The 18,970-nt window shown below is 42.2% G+C and overlaps 1 protein-coding gene across 1 annotated transcript in view; it reads left to right on the top strand.

The window, feature by feature from the left end:
* Positions 1–18,970, top strand: part of LOC124795306 (serine--tRNA ligase, chloroplastic/mitochondrial) — a 94,802-nt gene that overhangs the window by 23,865 nt on the left and 51,967 nt on the right. Inside the window, exon 2 of the mRNA XM_047259275.1 lies at positions 18,431–18,618. Coding sequence (XP_047115231.1) covers positions 18,431–18,618 — 188 coding nt within the window. The remainder of the gene's footprint in view (positions 1–18,430; positions 18,619–18,970) is intronic.

Raw genomic sequence — 18,970 nt, 5'->3', positions numbered from 1 at the left:
ATATTCAAATGAGCTGACAAGGATATTTACAACAAAAATTTTCTTTGTCCAGTGGTTATTGAAGGTAGGCTTCTGCAAGATTAATTTTTGAGGAAAACTGTCCTCCCACTAGGCGGTCAAATATTTGGGAGCTGGTAGTAATCAATGACTGTCTGTGAGCTGACCATGTGGCACAGGGTGTGTGTGGCAAAATTTGGGTTGTACATTAGCTAGTGTAACATGAGTGTGAAAATCTCTTGCAGTTCCTGAGTACTGCCGAACAAATGTTGATCCTTGTCACAGAATCATTGAATTGCAGAATGTAAAACTTTTGTGTCAATGGAATTCACATTGTCCTGTATATCTAATCCAAAGGAATCAAACACGGCCATGCTGAAAATATTTGGGCTCTTGCATGAGCAGACCACAGTGAAAGGGACTTCCTTCATTATGTTTTTGTATTTTGCAGGTAAGCAGCACATTCCAAGCATTGAAATGCTGTCACTGTTAAGGGCTGTAAGATGTGGACTTGATTTCTGCAACAGTGGTTGACCAATTTTTTCATATGTATCTAGGTTTAGTAATGTGACAGAAGCTCTGGTATCTAGTTAAAAAGGCACTGACTGGTTACAAATTTGCATTGTAATCCACGGTCTGTGGTATGTTCTCTGAATACAATTGTCCATTTCGTGTTGTGAAAAAGTGTTCTCTGTTTCCACCAGTGCTCTGGTATTCACATTAAACACGTGTGTGGGTTTTCTGCATCTTCACTTGTCTGATTTTTGTGCAGGAGGAGGTGCGTAATCTGAACATGAAATGGCATTGATTTCTATCCATTCCTGCTTTGCATTATTCCCAGATGAAATGGAGAAGGACTTTCTAGTATTTTGTGGGCAGACTGGTTTTGTAATGACAGAAATTGCATTCATCTTGTCTGAAGAAGCAGTTCTTCCAATTATTGGTGACATAGCCTTTCACACATGTCTTTGCTTTGCATGAAGCTGAGACTGTGTAATTAGCATTGCACTGTTGCAGCAAATGCTGTATGTAGTGTGTCCGGCCATGTTTGTGCAGTGCTGACTTACAAATGCTGGGACTGGGGCTGTTGCAGGGGCATGGGTTGTTTGTCCCATGTGAAGCAATAACTGGTAGACAAATCTTGCTCGCTAAATCTTGATCTTCGCATGCATCAGTAACTTTAAGCACTTCACTGAGTGTAGGGTTGTGATGCTTTACAATTTACAATCTCTGATCTGATAGATTCTGAATAATAGCATCACAAAGCATTTTTTCCTAATAAGTTGCCACAATTGAATTTGCAGCCTTGAGTAACGCCCTGCAATACTGCGATCCATTATTTGTAGGATTGATCACCGTGACGTAGCATGTGGAAAAATTTATACCATGCAGCAGCAACGTGTATTCGACTCTCAAAAAATTCATTTAATCATGTAATTATGATATGTTAGGGCTGGGTTTGAGGCTTGCTAAGAGAAAACAATTTCACTAGGAGGCAGTAGGTGTACACTCCTACACAAGAAAAGAAAAATGCACAATGTGATTCACTTGTTATTTTATAGGTGTCGAAATGTTGGTGCAACTGTGATATGTATTCTTTCCTTGTTTCCTCCATCTCATTGAATTGTTCGGTAGGGCGGAGGTAGCAGCTGACAGCAGTTCTGATATTTGTTGGCTCTGAAATTGAACAAGAGATGTTGGATGCTGCTCAGTGCTTAGATGTTGCTCTTCCTGGTTTGCCATGATCCATGATTCCTTAAATATCTCAGTTTAATTATTTCAACTTATATATTTCAACTTAACACACACATACAAAGAAGCAATAGAAAGGAAAAAAATGTTCCTGCTGTAGTGTCCAAAGCTCCTAGTTCCACTTCCTTTTTCTCATTGCCAATCTGTTGCCTCTTCCTTTGCACACTGTGTGGTTCTTTAGTGGATACAGGACCGAGGAGCAGATGCTGTTCATGAACAGAGAATTCAGATATTAATGTATTCTACTTCTAATATCAAATAATAAAAGTAATACCTAACTTTGTTGCTGAATTTGCAGTGTCAGTTGCTGATAGTTATTTTGAATGTAGAAATGTATACAGATACAAAAGATTTGTAAATATGTCAATCTCCAATACAATGTCTATTCAGAAGATGTTGAGCTCTTGCCACTATGAAAGTCTGTAAATGTCATTCAACTGGCAAATGCACAAAAAGGTGTCAATCTGTGAAAGTTCGAACTTGAGTACACCAGCTACTGGAACTCCCGAGAAGGGATGCTTGCATCTAATTGACAGTGGCATAATCATTTGGGGTAGCGCTCTCATGCCATGGTGATGGCTGCATAAATGGCAGTGCATGTTTTGATGTGTGGCCGACCAGATAGCGGCTGATACCACACAGTCGACATGATGACCAATTATGCCAAAGTCACTGCTGTCACCTCACCTTCCTCAGCTTCGTCATAACTAAATCTTCAACTTACTACAAACCAATAACACTCAAGCAAAGTGAAACATTATGTCCAAGGAAGAGCTCCATCCCTCTTACATCTAATTGAGGAGCTTTCCAGCAGATACAGAAATGTGATAGTTCATATCCCTCTGATACCACAAGAGAGAAGACCCACTCCACAGCTTCTTCCTCCCAAAATATGACTGGTGTACAGTCAGATACTAGTCAGTGGTTCAAAGAGACCAAGACAGTGAACAAAAGAAATATCCAATTATCTTCTTACTTCGACCTCCAACTGGAAAAAATTTCATGAAGGAAAACAGCAAAATGAGAAAAAGAAGGAAAAAGATAGGAAATGAACAAAGCAAAGAACTAATTCATCATTGGTTCTGACGGAACAAGAGCTCTTTTTGACAGCAGAATACTCTGCGGACACTATGCCAACTGCATGGGAGGCATGGGAATATTCTGCAGATCAATATCTACACATACATCTATACCCTGGGAACCAAAGTGGAGTGCATGGCAAAGGGTATGTCGCACTATTCCAGCTGTTAGGGCATTTTTCCATTCCATTTGCATATGGAACACAGGAAAAATGATTGATTAAAGTGCCTGTGTGTGTGTTCTGTAATTAATCTGATTTTACCCTGACGATCCCTATGGGAGCAATATGTTGGGGGATTGTAGTATATTCCTAGATTCCTCATTTAAAGCCAGTTCTTGAAAATTTGTTAGTAAACTTTCTTGCAATGGTTTCTGTCTATCTCCAAGAGTCTGCCAATTCAATTATTTCACCATCTTGGAACACTCTTCCACAGGTCAAAGAATCCTGTGACAATTTGTGCTACCTTTCTCTGTGTATGTTCAATATTCCCTACCAGTCCTGTTGAGCAGTTTTCTAGGATGGATTGCCCAAGTGATTTGTAAGCAATCCCTTTTGTAGACTATTGCATTTCCCTAGTATTCTACCAATAAAATCTGATACGTTCTTTACCTCCGACTGAGCATGCAAGAAGTAATCAAAATTTTTATTTTCCTTAAAGAATCTTTATTTATTCATCAAAATCAACTTTCTCGCCTTCAAAGTAATCACCTTCAGATATAATACACTTGTGCAGCACTCTGATAGTGATTTGGCGATTTTCCAGAGCTTATTCCAGATTGTTGTCGGTTATTGATATGCTAAGGTGTCTAGGGTGGTCATCATCTTCATCTTCTCGAACCTCTTTGAAACTTTACATCACTCGTAAACTCTTGTCTTGCTTGTAGTAGATTCATGAAAAGCCACTGTTAACATTTCAAATGCAGTATTGTACTTTATTCCATTTTTTCAAGCAAAATTTAATGCTCAATCTTTGAGCCATCTTTTTCAGAAGTAAAAATTTGCCTTGCAATCAGAAACACTTGTAACCTTTTCTAATGTTAACAGGAAACTTAAATTTCAAAACAGCTGAAAATGCAAACTTACATCCAGAACATGTTCACCAACAAGATAAAAAAATTAAAATTGGATGTATAAAGCCCACAACATTCAAAGGTCTCATTACATTCTGATCGCACATCATATCATGTTCCTATCGAGTGTTACACCCAAGTATTTGTATGAGTTCACACATTCCAACTGTGATTCAGTAATATTATCTTCATAGGAAACTCATCTTCACTCTTGCTGACCCCACAGACACCTTTTCAATGATTTTATGATAAAATTATAGTGGCTGCCGTCGTCACCTTGTAGAAATTCCACAATCAATCACCAGCTGTTCCACAATATGTATAGCAATACAAGAATCAAGGTTTTTGGAAGACCATCATTCAACTCCAATGTGTAAGACAAAAATAATGAACATCTGGAAATGTTTGCACACTGTTGCTGTTGTTTTTATTGTAGTAGTAGTAGTAGTTGTTGTTGTTCTGGTCTTCAGCACAGAGACTGGTTTGATGCAGCTCTCCATGCTACTCTATCCTGTGTGAGCTTCTTCATCTCCGAGTAACTACTGCAACCTACATCCTTCTGAATCTGTTTAGTGTATTCATGCCTCGGTCTCCCTCCACGATTTTTACCCTCCGTGCTTCCCTCCAATACTAAATTGATGATCTCTTGATGCCTCAAATGTGTCCTACCGACCAATCCTTTCTTCTAGTCAAGTCGTGCCACAAATTCCTCTCCTCCCCAATTCTGCTCGGTACCTCCTCATTAGTTGCATGATCTACCCACCTAATCTTCAGCATTCTTCTATAGCACCACACTTCGAAAGCTTCTATTCTCTTCTTGTCTAAACTATTTGTCGTCTGTTTCACTTCCATACAAGGCTACACCACATACAAATACTTTCAGGAAAGACTTGCTGACACTTAAATCTATACTCGATGTTAACAAATTTCTCTTCTTCAGAAAAGCTTTCCTTGCCTCCTTGCCATAGCCAGTCTACATTTTATATCCTCTCAATTTCGACCTAAGTGTCTCATTTCCTAATCTAATTCCCTCAGAATCACCTGATTTAATTTGACTACATTCCATTATCCTCATTTTGCCTTTGTTGACGTTCATCTTATACCCTCCTTTCAAAACACTGTCCATTCTGTCTGGCTGCTCTTCCAGGTCCTTTGCTGTCTTACTGATTTACAGTGTGATCGGCAAACCTCAAAGTTTGTATTTATTCTCCATGAATTTTAATTCCTGCTCCAAATGTTTCTTTTGTTTCCTTTACTGCATGCTCAATATACAGATTGAATAACATCGGAGATAGGCTGCAACCCTGTCTCAGACCCTTCTCAACCAGTGCTTCCCATTTGTGCCTCTCGACTCTTATAAGTGCCATATGGTTTCTGTACAAATTTTAAATAGGCTTTTGCTTCCTGTATTTTTACCCCTGCCCCCTATTCCAGTCAACATTGTCAAAAGCTTTCTCTAAGTCTACAAATGCTAGAAACGTAGGTTTGCCTTTCCTTAATCTATCTTCTCAGATAAGTCAGAGGGTCAGTATTGCCTCACATGCTCCAATGTTTCTACAGAATCCAAACTAATCTTCCCTGAGGCCGGCTTCTGCCAGTTTTTCCATTCGTTTGTAAAGAATTTGTGTTAGTATTTTGCAACCATGACTTATTAAACTGATAGTTCACTAATTTTCACACCTGTCAACACTTGCTTTCTTTGGAATTCTTCTTGAAGTCTGAGGGTATTTCGCCTGTCTCATACATCTTGCTCACCATATGGTATAGTTTTGTCAGGGCTGGCTTTCCCAAGGCTATCAATAGTTCTAATGGAATGTTGTCTACTCCCAGGGCGTTGTTTCAGCTTAGGTCTTTCAGTGCTCTGTCAAACCTTCACACAGTATCATATCTCCCATATCATCTTCATCTACGTCCTCTTCGATTTTCATAATGTTGCCATTTAGTACATTGCCCTTGTATAGACCCTCTGTATACTCCTTCCACCTTTCTGCCTTCCCTCTTTGCTTAGAACTAGTTTTCCATCTGAGCTCTTGGGATTCATTGGACCATGCAATGCTCTTTCACTCTGCCAACATCCACTGCTGGTGGTCACATGTGCATTTCAGTCGTAGTTGCCGATTTTGTGATTTTAACATTGGCACATGTGTGTATCACCGGCTGTGGAGATCCATCATTACGAGTATTTGGTGCAATGTGTGTTTACACACACTTCTGCTCTGTGCAACATTAAAGTCTAATGTTCCACCACAATTTGCCACTTGTTTGTTTTTAGCAGTCTGCCCAGCCTACGATGTCCAGCATTTGCAATGAGGGGTGGCCACCCAACCCCATTACATTTGGAGGTGGTTTAATCTTGGTTTCGCCACAAGTTGAAGACACTCATTGTTGTGGGTTGGCAGGAGAGCCAACACCAGTTTTGAGAGGAAGCCGAAAGGCACGCGTTTTAGCTCATGCAGGCTGGCGTGAGGTCTGGAACAGGTCAAGGAAATTAGACTTTAGCAAAAAAACGGACATAGCTGGTGGAATACGTAACTTTAATCCATAAATGATGAGCGTTGCTCTTGATGGTACATGATTACAATATCAATCATAATTGGTAATGGCGCCTTGCTAGGCCGTAGCAAATGACATAGCTGAAGGCTATGCTATCGTCTCGGCAAATGAGAGCGTATTTTGTCAGTGAACCATCGCTAGCAAAGTCGGTTGTACAACTGGGGCGAGTGCTAGGAAGTCTGTCTAGACCTGCCGTGTGGCAGCGCTCTGTCTACAGTCACTGATAGTGGCGACGCGCGGGTCCGACGTATACTAACGGACCGCGGCCGATTTAAAGGCTACCACCTAGCAAGTGTGGTGTCTGGTGGTGACACCACACTCACCACAGCACTCCTTGAACACCAGCAAGTTGTACAGTTTCTGGAATGCTCTTGCCAAGCCTCTGCCCCATCACAATCTGTCCACAGTCAGACTCAGATTGCATGCCTTCCACATTCTCACTGATACTACATGCACTGTGTGTGTGTCTGACAAGCAGTTATTCCTTGCCAGGTGACACTGCTATTGCCTGGATGTGTTTGTATCTGTAGTAGGTTGGTGGTCATAATGTTCTTTCTGATCATTGTAATAGTAGTCCTATCACACTGCCGTGAGGTACTCCTGACAATACGCTCATCTCTTATGGAGACTCGCCATCGAGGATCACATACTGGGTGCTATTACTTAAGAGGTCTTCAAATCACTCACCTTTCTGGGGACATATTACTTACACTTTTACCTTTGCTAACATTGTGCAGTGGGATCCCATGTCAAGCACATTTGAAAATCTAGTTTTATGGAATCTGTCTGTCGCCCTCCATCCATGGTCTGTAGGATATCATGTGACAAAATGGCAAGCTGAGTTTTGTGCAGGAGATGCTTCCTAAATCCATGCTAATTTGTGGACAGAAACTTTTCTATCCCAATGAACTTTATTACATTTGAATTCAGAATGTGCCCAAGAATTTTGCAGTGACCGATGTTAAGGGTATTGGTATGTAATTATGTGGGCTGGTTCTTTTACTCTTTCTTACACATCAGCAGTCACCTATACTTTGTTCTAATCACTTGGGACTTCGTGCTGCGCGAGAGATTTGCGATAAATGCACACTAAAAAAGGAGCCACTGCCGTAGAGTATTCTCAGTAAAACCAAATTGGGAAAGGGGGAGTCTGTCTGGACTTCGCGACTTATTTGTTTTCAATCCCCCGCCTCCCAACAGTAAGGATTACTCTACAGTGTGATAACAAACACATTATGACTCCCAATTTTTACCACTGTGCATTTTGTTCAATCATCCAAGAGTATCCACATTTTAAACTCCTTTACATAGACCGGTCCAAAAATAATAAACGAGTCTACTGTACATACATACATAACTGGAATCATTAACAATGTTATGGACCCAAATAATGCTGTATTTACACTACAGCTATCCATAGGGCACAACACAACATAATGATTTTCTCTCGATAGATTTTAATTATATGCTGTGTCCCCTCAGCAGCAGACAAGAGCTATATGTAACATCCATTGACCTTTGCCATACATTAACAACCATGTGCCCACATCAGTACTGGGATATCCACCATTTTTCTTTGGACACAAAGTCAAATTGGCATTCCACTTAATGAGCTGACTAACAAGCTAGCCAAAGAAGTAAGGGAGACGGAAACATTTGAACTGGATACTCCAAAATGCTTACTTAAGGTCTCCCATTCAGTGCCACATCTGGAAGAAATGGGATGACAAGTAGCAAGACTCGCCATAGAGAGTCCATTAAGATATGGACCACAAAACACACCACTAAAGTATGGAAGGCTTCTCTACAGAAAGGAAGGTGTTACCTTGTGCTGTCTCAGAATTGGACATACTACAACACTCGTGAATTTCTAGTATGATTCAAAGAACCCTCATGGTGCATCTGTGGAGATGCATTAATTTTGGTTCTCCATCTCCTCAAAGACTGTACAGCTATCCAAGATCTGCGATGTCAAATGGACTTAGGATGCCAACTGTCAGAAATTCTAGCAGATGATGTAACAACTATATGCTGTGTGATACACTTCCTATGAAGGAATGGATATTGCAGGGTTTAAACACACCACCATTGTATATTGGCTTATGGGGCAGAGGTGGGAGGAAGAGTCTCCCATTGCTGATTTAACTGTTACATGCCACTAAATCTGTTTGTCACACATGAACCTGTCATGAACAACAAAATATCTCTTGTTTGTGTCTCTTAACCTAAGATTCTAACTATATATTAATTAAGTAGCCATTTGTTATAACGTCAAGTTTAACACATATATTTCAGAATGACACAACACATATAAGTCACAGAGTAAGTTGACAAGCAAGACATGCGTACATGTTAGCATTCGAATGAGCACTGAGTCCCAGTCTGGCGGCCGCTGCTTGGCTGGCCGCTTAGGTGGCGCAGCTGCTGCATGGCTGGCAGACAGCGCCGCACGTAGAGGACGCGTGTAATTGCGCGGCGGCACTTTGAATGATCGGCGAGTCACAACACTTTTCCCCCCTTTGAAATTGTTGCACTGGTCTTGATGGAGGTGTTCTGGAGATGGTTAACGTCCATAGGCGTTGTTTGACTCGCTGTAAGTCTCGAGGAGGAGGCTTCCCGTACAGACGGAAGTGTCCCCGATGATAACAGGTCGAGATGATAGGAGACTTAGGGGTCGAATCTGCTGGGGCCCCATGCACCAATCTGCCCGTTGCGGCAAGTCCAGTTGATATGACAGGAGACATGGGCGATGTGTCGGCGTCCGTTGGAGGAGGAGGCGAGTAGATTTGCTCTGACAGAGGATGGTCATCCGGTTCCTGCATGGGCACGTGTCCTGGTGGCGTCCGTTCTTCTGCTGGCATCGCGATGACGGTGAGAGGGCTGCGTTGTGAGTATTGAGAGATGCCAAGATCCCGAGTGTCAGGTAGAGCCAAAGGTGGTGTAGCGGCATTCGGAACAGGCATTGCTGGCACACGAGGCCGAAGCTGGTCCGAATGACGCATTGCAACACCCGTGTCCATCTGGATTTCATACAGGCGTCTCCCACGGTGTCTTAAGATGCGGCCCGGGCTCCATTTTGGCTGCCTGCCATATCTCCGTACCCAGACGGGATCGTCGGCAGTGAACCGGCCAAGTGAAGGCACCCGCGGCCGTGAGGTGGAAGGCCGCAGAAGATAAAGTAGCGTGCGGGGCTGTCGGCCATGTAAGCGCTCAGCCGGGCTGTGGTCGCCCATGGGGGTGAAACGGTAAGACACCAGAAACTGGAGAAGCACATCATCAGCAGCAGAAGAAGTCAGAAGTTTCCACATCTGAGCCTTAAATGTGCGGACCAGTCGTTCAGCCTCACCGTTGTATTGTGGATGGAATGGCGGGGCCGTGATGAGCACAAAAATCCGCAAATTCGGAAGAGGCAAATTGCGGACCATTATCAGTAACAAGAGTAGAGGGGAGGCCTTCCAAAGAAAAAATGCAGGCGAGAGCACTGGTGGTTGCTGTGGTGGTAGGCGACGTGCAACGGACAATGAAAGGAAAGTTAGAGTAGGCATCAATTACGAGGAGCCAATAAGTACCTAAAAAGGGTCCCGAAAAGTCAGCATGAATGCGCTCCCAGGGCTTTTCAAGCGAAGGCCACGGTGACAAAGATTACTTCGGGGCAGCGGCCTGTGACGCACAAGGGCCGCAGGCAGCGACCATGTGTGCTATTTCAGAGTCGATGCCAGGCCAGTACACATGACGGCGCGCCAGAGATTTTGTGCGAGACACACCCCAGTGCCCTTGGTGAAGGAGGCGCTAGACCGAAGCACGCAAAGACGCAGGTACCACAACACGCGGCGAAGCATTGTCAGTGGAGAGGAGGATAACACCATCCCTAGCTGTGAGGCGGTAGCGCAAAGCATAGTAGTTCCGCAACGGATCAGAAGTCTTAGCGGATGGGCGATCTGGCCAACCCTTCTGAATACAGCGTAAACCCTGGGAGAGGGTAGGGTCAGAACCCGTAGCAGCCGCCAGCCTGTCCCCAGTGATGGGGAACCCGTCCACAACCCGCTGCTCAACAACATCCAGGTGGAAACACAAAAGTTCGTCCCTATCGAATGCCTGATCAGGATCCATGGGAAGGCAAGACAGAGCATCAGCATTTGCATGTTGAGCCGTTGGCCGGAAATGAATCTCATAATTGAAACGAGACAAGTAAAGAGCCCAACGCTGGAGGCAGTGTGCAGCCTTGTCGGGAAGTGACATTGATGGATGAAACAAGGAAACAAGTGGTTTGTGATCTGTAACAAGATGAAATTTTGAGCCATAGAGAAAAACACCAAACTTATGAAGAGCATAAATAATGGCCAAAGCTTCTTTTTCAATTTGAGAATACTTTTGTTGGGCATCCGTGAGTGTTTTGGAGGCATAAGCAATGGGTTGTTCCGAACCGTTAGAAAAACGGTGCGCAAGGACTGCACCAACCCCGTATTGAGAGGCGTCTGTGGCAACAACAAGATGGTGGCCAGGTCGATAAGTAGCCAGGCACGGGACCTGTTTCAGCATAGTTTTCAATTTCTGGAAAGCCGCTTCACATGACGCGGACCAGTGAAAAGGCACGTTTTTATGCAACAGGCGATGCAACGGCTGAGCCATCGAAGCCGCAGACGGTAAAAACTTGTGATAGTATGCTGTTTTCCCCAAGAAGGCCTGCAGTTCCTTAACAGATGTAGGGCGAGGAAGGGCATCGATCGCAGCGACAGTTTACTGAAGCGGACGAATACCATCCCGAGAGAGTTGAAACCCCAAGTACATGATAGATGCCTGAAAAAATTGTGATTTCTGAAGATTACACTTAAGACCGGCAGTCTGTAAGACATGAAAAAGTGTGCAGAGATTTTGAAGATGGTCTTCAGTGGCGGAGCCAGTGACAACAATGTCGTTCATGTAATTGATACACCCAGGGACAGGGAGCAATAATTGTTCCAAGAATCGCTGAAACAGAGCAGGGGCGCTAGCAACCCCAAATGGCAAGCATTGGTATTGATAGAGGCCGAAAGGCGTGTTAAGGACCAGAAACTGCCGGGAAGCAGCGTCGAGAGGAAGTTGATGATAAGCTTCTGACAGGTCAATTTTAGAAAAATACTGGCCTCCAGCAAGTTTAGTGAACAGTTCTTCAGGACGGGGCATAGGGTAAGTGTTGATGAGGCATTGAGCATTTACAGTGGCTTTGAAATCGCCACAGAGACGAATATCAGCATTTGGCTTAGCAACGACGACGACAGGACAGGACCACTCACTGGAAGTAACAGGAAGCAAGACCCCTGAAGTAGTGAGACGATCCAACTCCCGTTTTACCCGATCACGAAGGGCCACAGGAATGGGCCGAGCCCGAAAAAACTTAGGCCAAGCAGTGGGTCTGAGCATGATATGAGCTTCAAAGTCGTTTGCATGGCCTAACCCAGGAGAAAGAAGGGACGAAAATGTCGTCGACAAGGAATCCAGTTGAGCATAAGGAATAGCATCAGAGACAATATTGACAGAGTCATCTATGGAGAACCCAAAAACGCGAAAGGCATCGAAACCAAAAAGATTTTCTGCATTGCTCTGGTTGACCACAAATATGGGAACAGTGCGAACGACGGATTTGTAAGATACCTCAGCATTAAACTGTCCCAAGAGAGAAATCTTCTGTTTATTGTGCGTCTGTAATTGCCGAGTGACAGGTGACAGGAGTGGAGAACCCAACTGAAGATACATCTGAGAATTAATTATAGTGGCAGCAGAACCGGTATCCACTTGCATGCGAACATCTCGACCAAGGATTTGGACAGTGAGAAATAACTTCCCTGAAAGAGAAGTAGTGCAATTGACAGACAATACAGAATCAGAATCAGCGTCATGTTGATGATCATCATGTATGCGGTCGGATTTGCAAACGGAAGACACATGACCTTTCTTTTTGCAATTGTGACACACAGCCCAATGTTGGGGACAATCCTCGCGTGAATGTTTCGTAAAACACCGCGGACATGAAGAAAGTTGCCGGGGGTTTTGCTGCAGTTTCTTAGCGGGTTGTTTACGGCTAGGCCGAGGCTGCGCGTGGGAGCGCACTGCGGCCATATCGGCTGGCGGGGACGCGCCGCATGCGTCCTCAACAGCGCACAGAGGTTGTATTTCCTTGACATCACCCCACGCCTATATTTGCGCCCCAGCGGCGCGAGAAATTTCAAAAGACTGCGCAATGGAGAGAACTTCATCTAGAGTCAGATTCGCCAACTGAAGGGCACGTTGCCGAACTTCTTTGTCGGGCGCTGACCGGATAATAGCTTCCCGTACCATTGAATCGGCATAGGATTCTTTGTGAACGTCGGTTACAAATTGACACTTTCAACTGAGGCCGTGAAGTTCAGCAGCGCAAGCGCGATAGGATTGATGTGGCTGTTTTTGACAACGATAAAAGGCAACACGAGAGGCTACCACATGCGTTTGCTTTTGAAAATAGACAGACAGAAGTGAGCACGTTTCAGCAAAGGACAAAGACGCAGGATCCTTCAAAGGAGCCAATTGCGACAACAACCGATACATTTGAGGTGAAATCCAGGAAAGGAACAGAGACTTACATGGTTGTTCGTCCGTGACATGAAATGCCAAGAAGTGCTGTCGAAGACACTTTTCATAATCAGACCAGTCTTCCGCCATCTCGTCGTAAGGAGGAAAAGGAGGTATAGCCAACGACGAGAAACGCCCCGCATTTGACGCCACGATGAAATCGTGAATCACCGCTGTTAGAAGCGTTTGTGTTCAAGGAGATTTTGCAATAGTTGCTCGACAGTAGCCATGGAACCCTGTGGGTCAACGGTGAAAAGGAAAAATCCACTACCTCGTCGCCAATTGTTATAACGTTAAGTTTAACACATATATTTCAGAACGACACAACACATATAAGTCACAGAGTAAGTTGACAAGCAAGACATGCATACACGTTAGCATTCGAATGAGCACTGAGTCCCAGTCTGGCGGCCGCTGCTCGGCTGGCCGCTTAGGTGGCGCAGCTGCTGCATGGCTGGCAGACAGCGCCGCATGTAGAGGACGCACGTAATTGCGCCGCGGCGCTTTGAATGATCGGCAAGTCACAACACCATTAACTATATATTAATTAAGTAGCCATTTCAACTTTTATGTAATGATCTTAGTTTCCATATTTTGTCGATTGAACCTGTAGTAAGCTAGTTGCCCATTCATGTATGTAGTACAAAAACATATGATAGTTTTATTACTATTAAACAAAGAGAGGGGCAAAAGCAAAGGCTTTGTACCTATATCTTTGGATACCAAAGGAGGATTGACGGTTTAAGTACTACAAAATTGAGACCCACTAAATTTTATCCTAAACATCATCATTATACACTTCAATGACAGAGCTGTTTTCTTTGGAATCTATTTCAGTAAGAACAGTACTAGTCATAATGAGAATTCATTTTATTTAGTATGTAATTTATAAGTAATTAAAGGTACTGCTGAAATTAAAACCCAAAAGTAATTACAGGCTAATCACTATATTACCTAAGGTATCAAAAACTTTGGAACACAATGTTTCTTGTGCATTGATAGAGTGTAGCATCCATCAGGATATCAATTAGGTCATTGTAAAAACACTGTGGCACGAAAACAGCATTAACCAGTGACTAACAATAACTGTCAGTTCCGTGCTAACGAATTCCAGTTGCATCCAAATGTCAGTGACTGAAATGTCATTTCAGTCTGCTCATGCAACAGACATTTGTACAGTATTGAGATTGGCACTTCATATGGGTTCCACTTTGAACGTAAGAAGTTACAGTTGGTCCTTCTATCACATCACTTCCTCTCATACTCTTCAGTGGTATCCTGTTACTGTATCAAAAACCAGTGGGAAGCCTCACCATGCAAGATAGATTTTTCTGTGGAGGGCATAGTGAATCATTAGTCCTTCCAGATGTTGACTATCATGCTGTAATTATGCACAAATTGAAAAAAAAGAAAAAATCAGATTATTCAACCTTGCCATGGATGATTGTGTAAAGTATGCATGTAACATTTGGTTGATTGATCATGCTATTCAGCTCTGTGCTTAGTTTGGGTGGGTGCAAATAAATATATGATATCGCTTTAATACATTGGTTGTCACTGGCCTCTTCACTTTTTCTCAACACATATCAGATAAATGTAACAAAAAATGTTATAGGCCCAGCATCTACGTTGCGCTGTTGCATTTGACAATGAATGGCACCGATGCAATATTCTCTATACTTGGCAAATATTCTGTGTAGTTGTGAGTGTGTTATGTCAGAGCTAAGTGAATTTGAAACTGAGGAAATTGTTGGTGCACATATGGTAGGTGCTTCCATAACAAAGATAGCCAACGTCATTTGATGTTTCAAGAAGCACCATATCAAAGATTTACACCACATACTGTGAAAGTGGAAAAACACAAACCACTAAGTCACATTGCAGATGAAAGCATATGTTGAGTGGTTGTGAAGAATGTCACTGAAGAGGATTGTGATGAAAAATAAGAGGATGACAACTGCAAAAGTCACTGCAAAACTGAATGTCACACTTATGAAGCGTGACGGCACCAAAACAACATGAAGGGAGCTTCATAAATGGGGAATTGCCAGGTGAGCTGGAAGCCTAAAACCACCTATCAGTGATGCAGATCCCCATAACAGGAACACATACTGCCATAGCCATGAAACCTGGACTGTGGAGCAATGGTAGAATGTCATTTGGTCAGATAAGTCTTGTTTCACACTGTTGCCACATGTTGGCCACAATTATGTCTCAAGAGGGAAGTGTGGGGCTGGTTCAGTGATGATTTAGCCCGCCATATTGTGGTGTTCCATAGGCTCTGTGGTTAATCTGCAAAGTTACATTACTGCCAAGGATTGTGCAGCCATTTTGGCTGATCAGGTCCATCCTGTGGTACAAGGTTTTCTTCCCATTGGTGATCCTGTGTTTCAAGATGACAGGGTCCTTGTTCACACAGCTCACATCATCCAGGATTGGTTTTGTGTGAATGAGTATGAATTTTTGCATCGCTCCTGGCCATCACAGTCACCAGGTCTCAATATTATTGAGCCTGTGTGATCTACTTTGGAGAGAAGGTTGCTTGATCACTATCCATGTCCATCGCCATTACCTGAAGTTGCCACTATTTTGCAGGAGGAATGGTATAAGATTCCCTTGAAAACCATGCAGACTACATGTTTATTCATTCCAAGACAACTGGAAGCCGTTTTGAATACTGTCGGATTTCCTGGGGTTTCCTACCTACTCCATGTTAGACATGGTAATGTGTTGTGTTTTTGGTGTTTCCATGTTTTCATCCACCCCCTGTACTTACACATAATTTTGAACTTCTGTCATCTCTATCTCCATTTCCGTTACAACATCTGTGGAACCAATTGCCCTACAATCTGTACATAGCCCAACATGCAGCTGCAGGGTCATTAAAACTTTTCCTTATTATTGGCATAGCATCTCTTGGTAGGTTCCATCTGCCATTTTCCTGTCCAACAATAAACCAGGAAGTCTTATCCACAATTAATATCTCCTTTTAATTTCCTTTCCTCTTTTTTTCTTCAATTCTTATTGCTTTCTCTTGTACATGTCTTCTGTTAGGTTTCTACTGTTCTTTCCCATTCTTTCCCAGACTGCATAATTAATCATTTTAGACTCTGTTGGTGGCCCAGGCATTTCCTCACTTTCTCTTATCCAGTGATGTCTTACATTTGATGCCATTCCTTCCCTTTTTTCCTCACACAAAATGCCAGTGATCTCACCATTCCTCACATTCCCATTGTTCTCACTAATGCCCACTGCATATTCCAGTAATGTGCCTTTTCCTCCCTCACCATGCATCCATTCCACTACAGCTTCCATGCTCTGCTACTTCTGTCACCTCAGTCAACATATTAGTGTTAGTGGATGTAATATATGGCTACTGTAAATGATTAATTCTCTTTCAGAGTTATGTATTTTTCAAAGTATTACACGTACAAAGACGATTGATACATGAAAAGAACCATAAACTCACAATGTTTGCATTGTGTCCTCCAGTTGGTGTTAAGAGTGCAGTGATGGAGTTGCAACAAAGCAAGAAAAGATTTCTTGTGTGTTGGAATATGCATGATATTTTGTAAACCAAGCATTGCATATTGATATCAACAATTTAGGTTCACAGGTTGTCTCTGTAAACAGAAAAGTACCAAGTGTTCCAGATACAGATGTGGAGAAGATGAAGGAATGTTTCATATGCAGTCCAAAAATAAAAATAAAAGTAAATGGTCGACACAAGCCACAAAATTGGAATGCTGCAAAAAACTGTGTGGTAGGTAATGTGAAAGTGCTTACATTTGAAACCATACAGCTGCTTCTGCAGCAAAGAAAACCAGGAGATTATTGCCAATGTCTTCAGTTTAGCATTACAATGCAGGAAGCACTTGAGGATGAACATTTCGCTTCCAGTCTGAGTTTCAGTAATGAAGCAATCTTTAATTAGTATGGAAATGTGAATCACCATAATGTGAGAGTGTGGAGCATTGAATATTCTCAATACATTGTGGCACATGAATGAGATTTGCCAAAGGTTAATATTTTCTGTTCTACATTACAGATGAAGCTGTGTGTACCATTTTTCTTCCGTGAGAAGACTGTGACAGATATCTCTTACCCTGGTATGCTGTATTTGTGGTTGTTCATACAACTGACTTCTGATTCTGATAATTTCATCTTCCAACAAGATGGGACACCATCATTGTTGTAGCATTGATGTCCATCAGTACCTAAATGATGAACTTCTACATCACTGGTTTGGGTGTAATGGTGAAGACGACGCGACTCTGTTGACTTGCCCCCCACCCCCTCACCCCCACTCGGTTGCCTGACCTAATGCAGCACGACGTTTTTCCTTTGGTGGTACATTAATGAATGTTTATTTATCCCCACTGCCAAGAATGCTGGAACAGCTCAGAAAGCACTTCAACACTGCTGTTGACTGTTGACAGGTTGTTGCTACGTAAGGTATGGTACGGACCTGACTACCACTTGGATGTATGTTATGAGACAAGAGTGTCATTCATAGGACATTTGTAGAATGCAAGACGCAAACTTGACGAGTATTTGTACATGTAATGCTTTGGAAAATATAGTGCTCTGAAAATGAATGAATCATTTATAGTAGCCCTGTATATTAAACCTCTGTGCCTTCAGCCTTGGTAAGAGTTTTCTAGATATTTCTTAGCTCAACTTGTCTGTCCACTACCTCTTCATTTCGAACTTGTTCTGGTTGCTTCTTTGTTTCCTGCTATTGTCATTTTATGTTCACACAGTTCTCTACATAGAACATCCATTTTCAGAAACTTAAGCTTGTTTTATTTGCCTCAGACAACTAGTGTAGTTTGATATCTTATGTAGCTGAATTTATCTTACCTTACCTTATTGATACTTAAAATGGTCTTTCTTCATTGCCTTTACCATATAGTTTCCTTGTTATTCACAAAAATTTCGTGCACAGCCTATTTCCTCCAATTATTCCTTACTTTCCACCATAGAACCAAACCTGTGAATTTTGGCAGTAACATCTTATCCTCTACCAGTGTTATTTCAATTCTGAACTTTTAGAATCATGTTACTTATATGTTCACTGTTAGAAATAATAAAATTCTCCAATTGTGTTTAAAATATGAGGTGGTTTTTGTGTTTATATATTTAACTCATATCTTATTTGTTAAAAGTAACATAATGTTGCTCATAGGCAACTCCTTCACAGTATTTCTGAGCCACATTCTAGAATAACTACATGTCAATTTAGCATAGGTACAATCAGTGTAAATAGAACTTAAGTGTGATAACAGTCATGTAACCAGACTGATTAATACTCCAGTATGTATCAGTCCATATGTAGTAGAGAATTTGGTTGCTGATATTTTTAAAAAAATAGTTGGAACTTTGTGGGCAGGTATTCTCATTGGATGCACAGCTACATGGTGAAGATCTGTGTTTATCTGGAACATCAGAGATGGCCCTTGCTGGCTACCTGGCAAATGCAGTATTTGAAGAGACTGCATTACCTGAGAAGCTTGCAGCGGTGAGCAGGTGCTATAGAGCTGAAACATCAAGCATTGCAGAAGAAAGGGGAATTTATAGGTAATTTATTTACATTCTCCACATGTGGAATATGTACTCATTCTGTCTGAAATTGTCATGTTTATCTGTAGTGGAAGAACACTATGATTTGACTCTAGTTGTTACTCCATACAACATGACTTCTGACTATTTAAAATAATTCACCCATCATTATGATAATGTGATGAGTCCACTTCCATGTTTAATATTGGAGTAGACAGCTAATGTATGGTATTATGACATTTTAATTGTCAAACTATTGCCTAAACATTTAGTTACTCCTTATTACATCATCCACATTTAAAAATAAATTGCATTGACTACTCCAGTTGTGTGGAATGTTCTGATATGTAATGATATTATTTTAGTGACA

Source organism: Schistocerca piceifrons, chromosome 4 (assembly GCF_021461385.2).
Source record: "Schistocerca piceifrons isolate TAMUIC-IGC-003096 chromosome 4, iqSchPice1.1, whole genome shotgun sequence".
Classification (NCBI taxonomy): Eukaryota; Metazoa; Arthropoda; class Insecta; order Orthoptera; family Acrididae; genus Schistocerca; species Schistocerca piceifrons.
The sequence above is the reverse complement of the archived record's forward strand: the minus strand, read 5'-3'. Positions and strand labels throughout refer to the sequence as shown.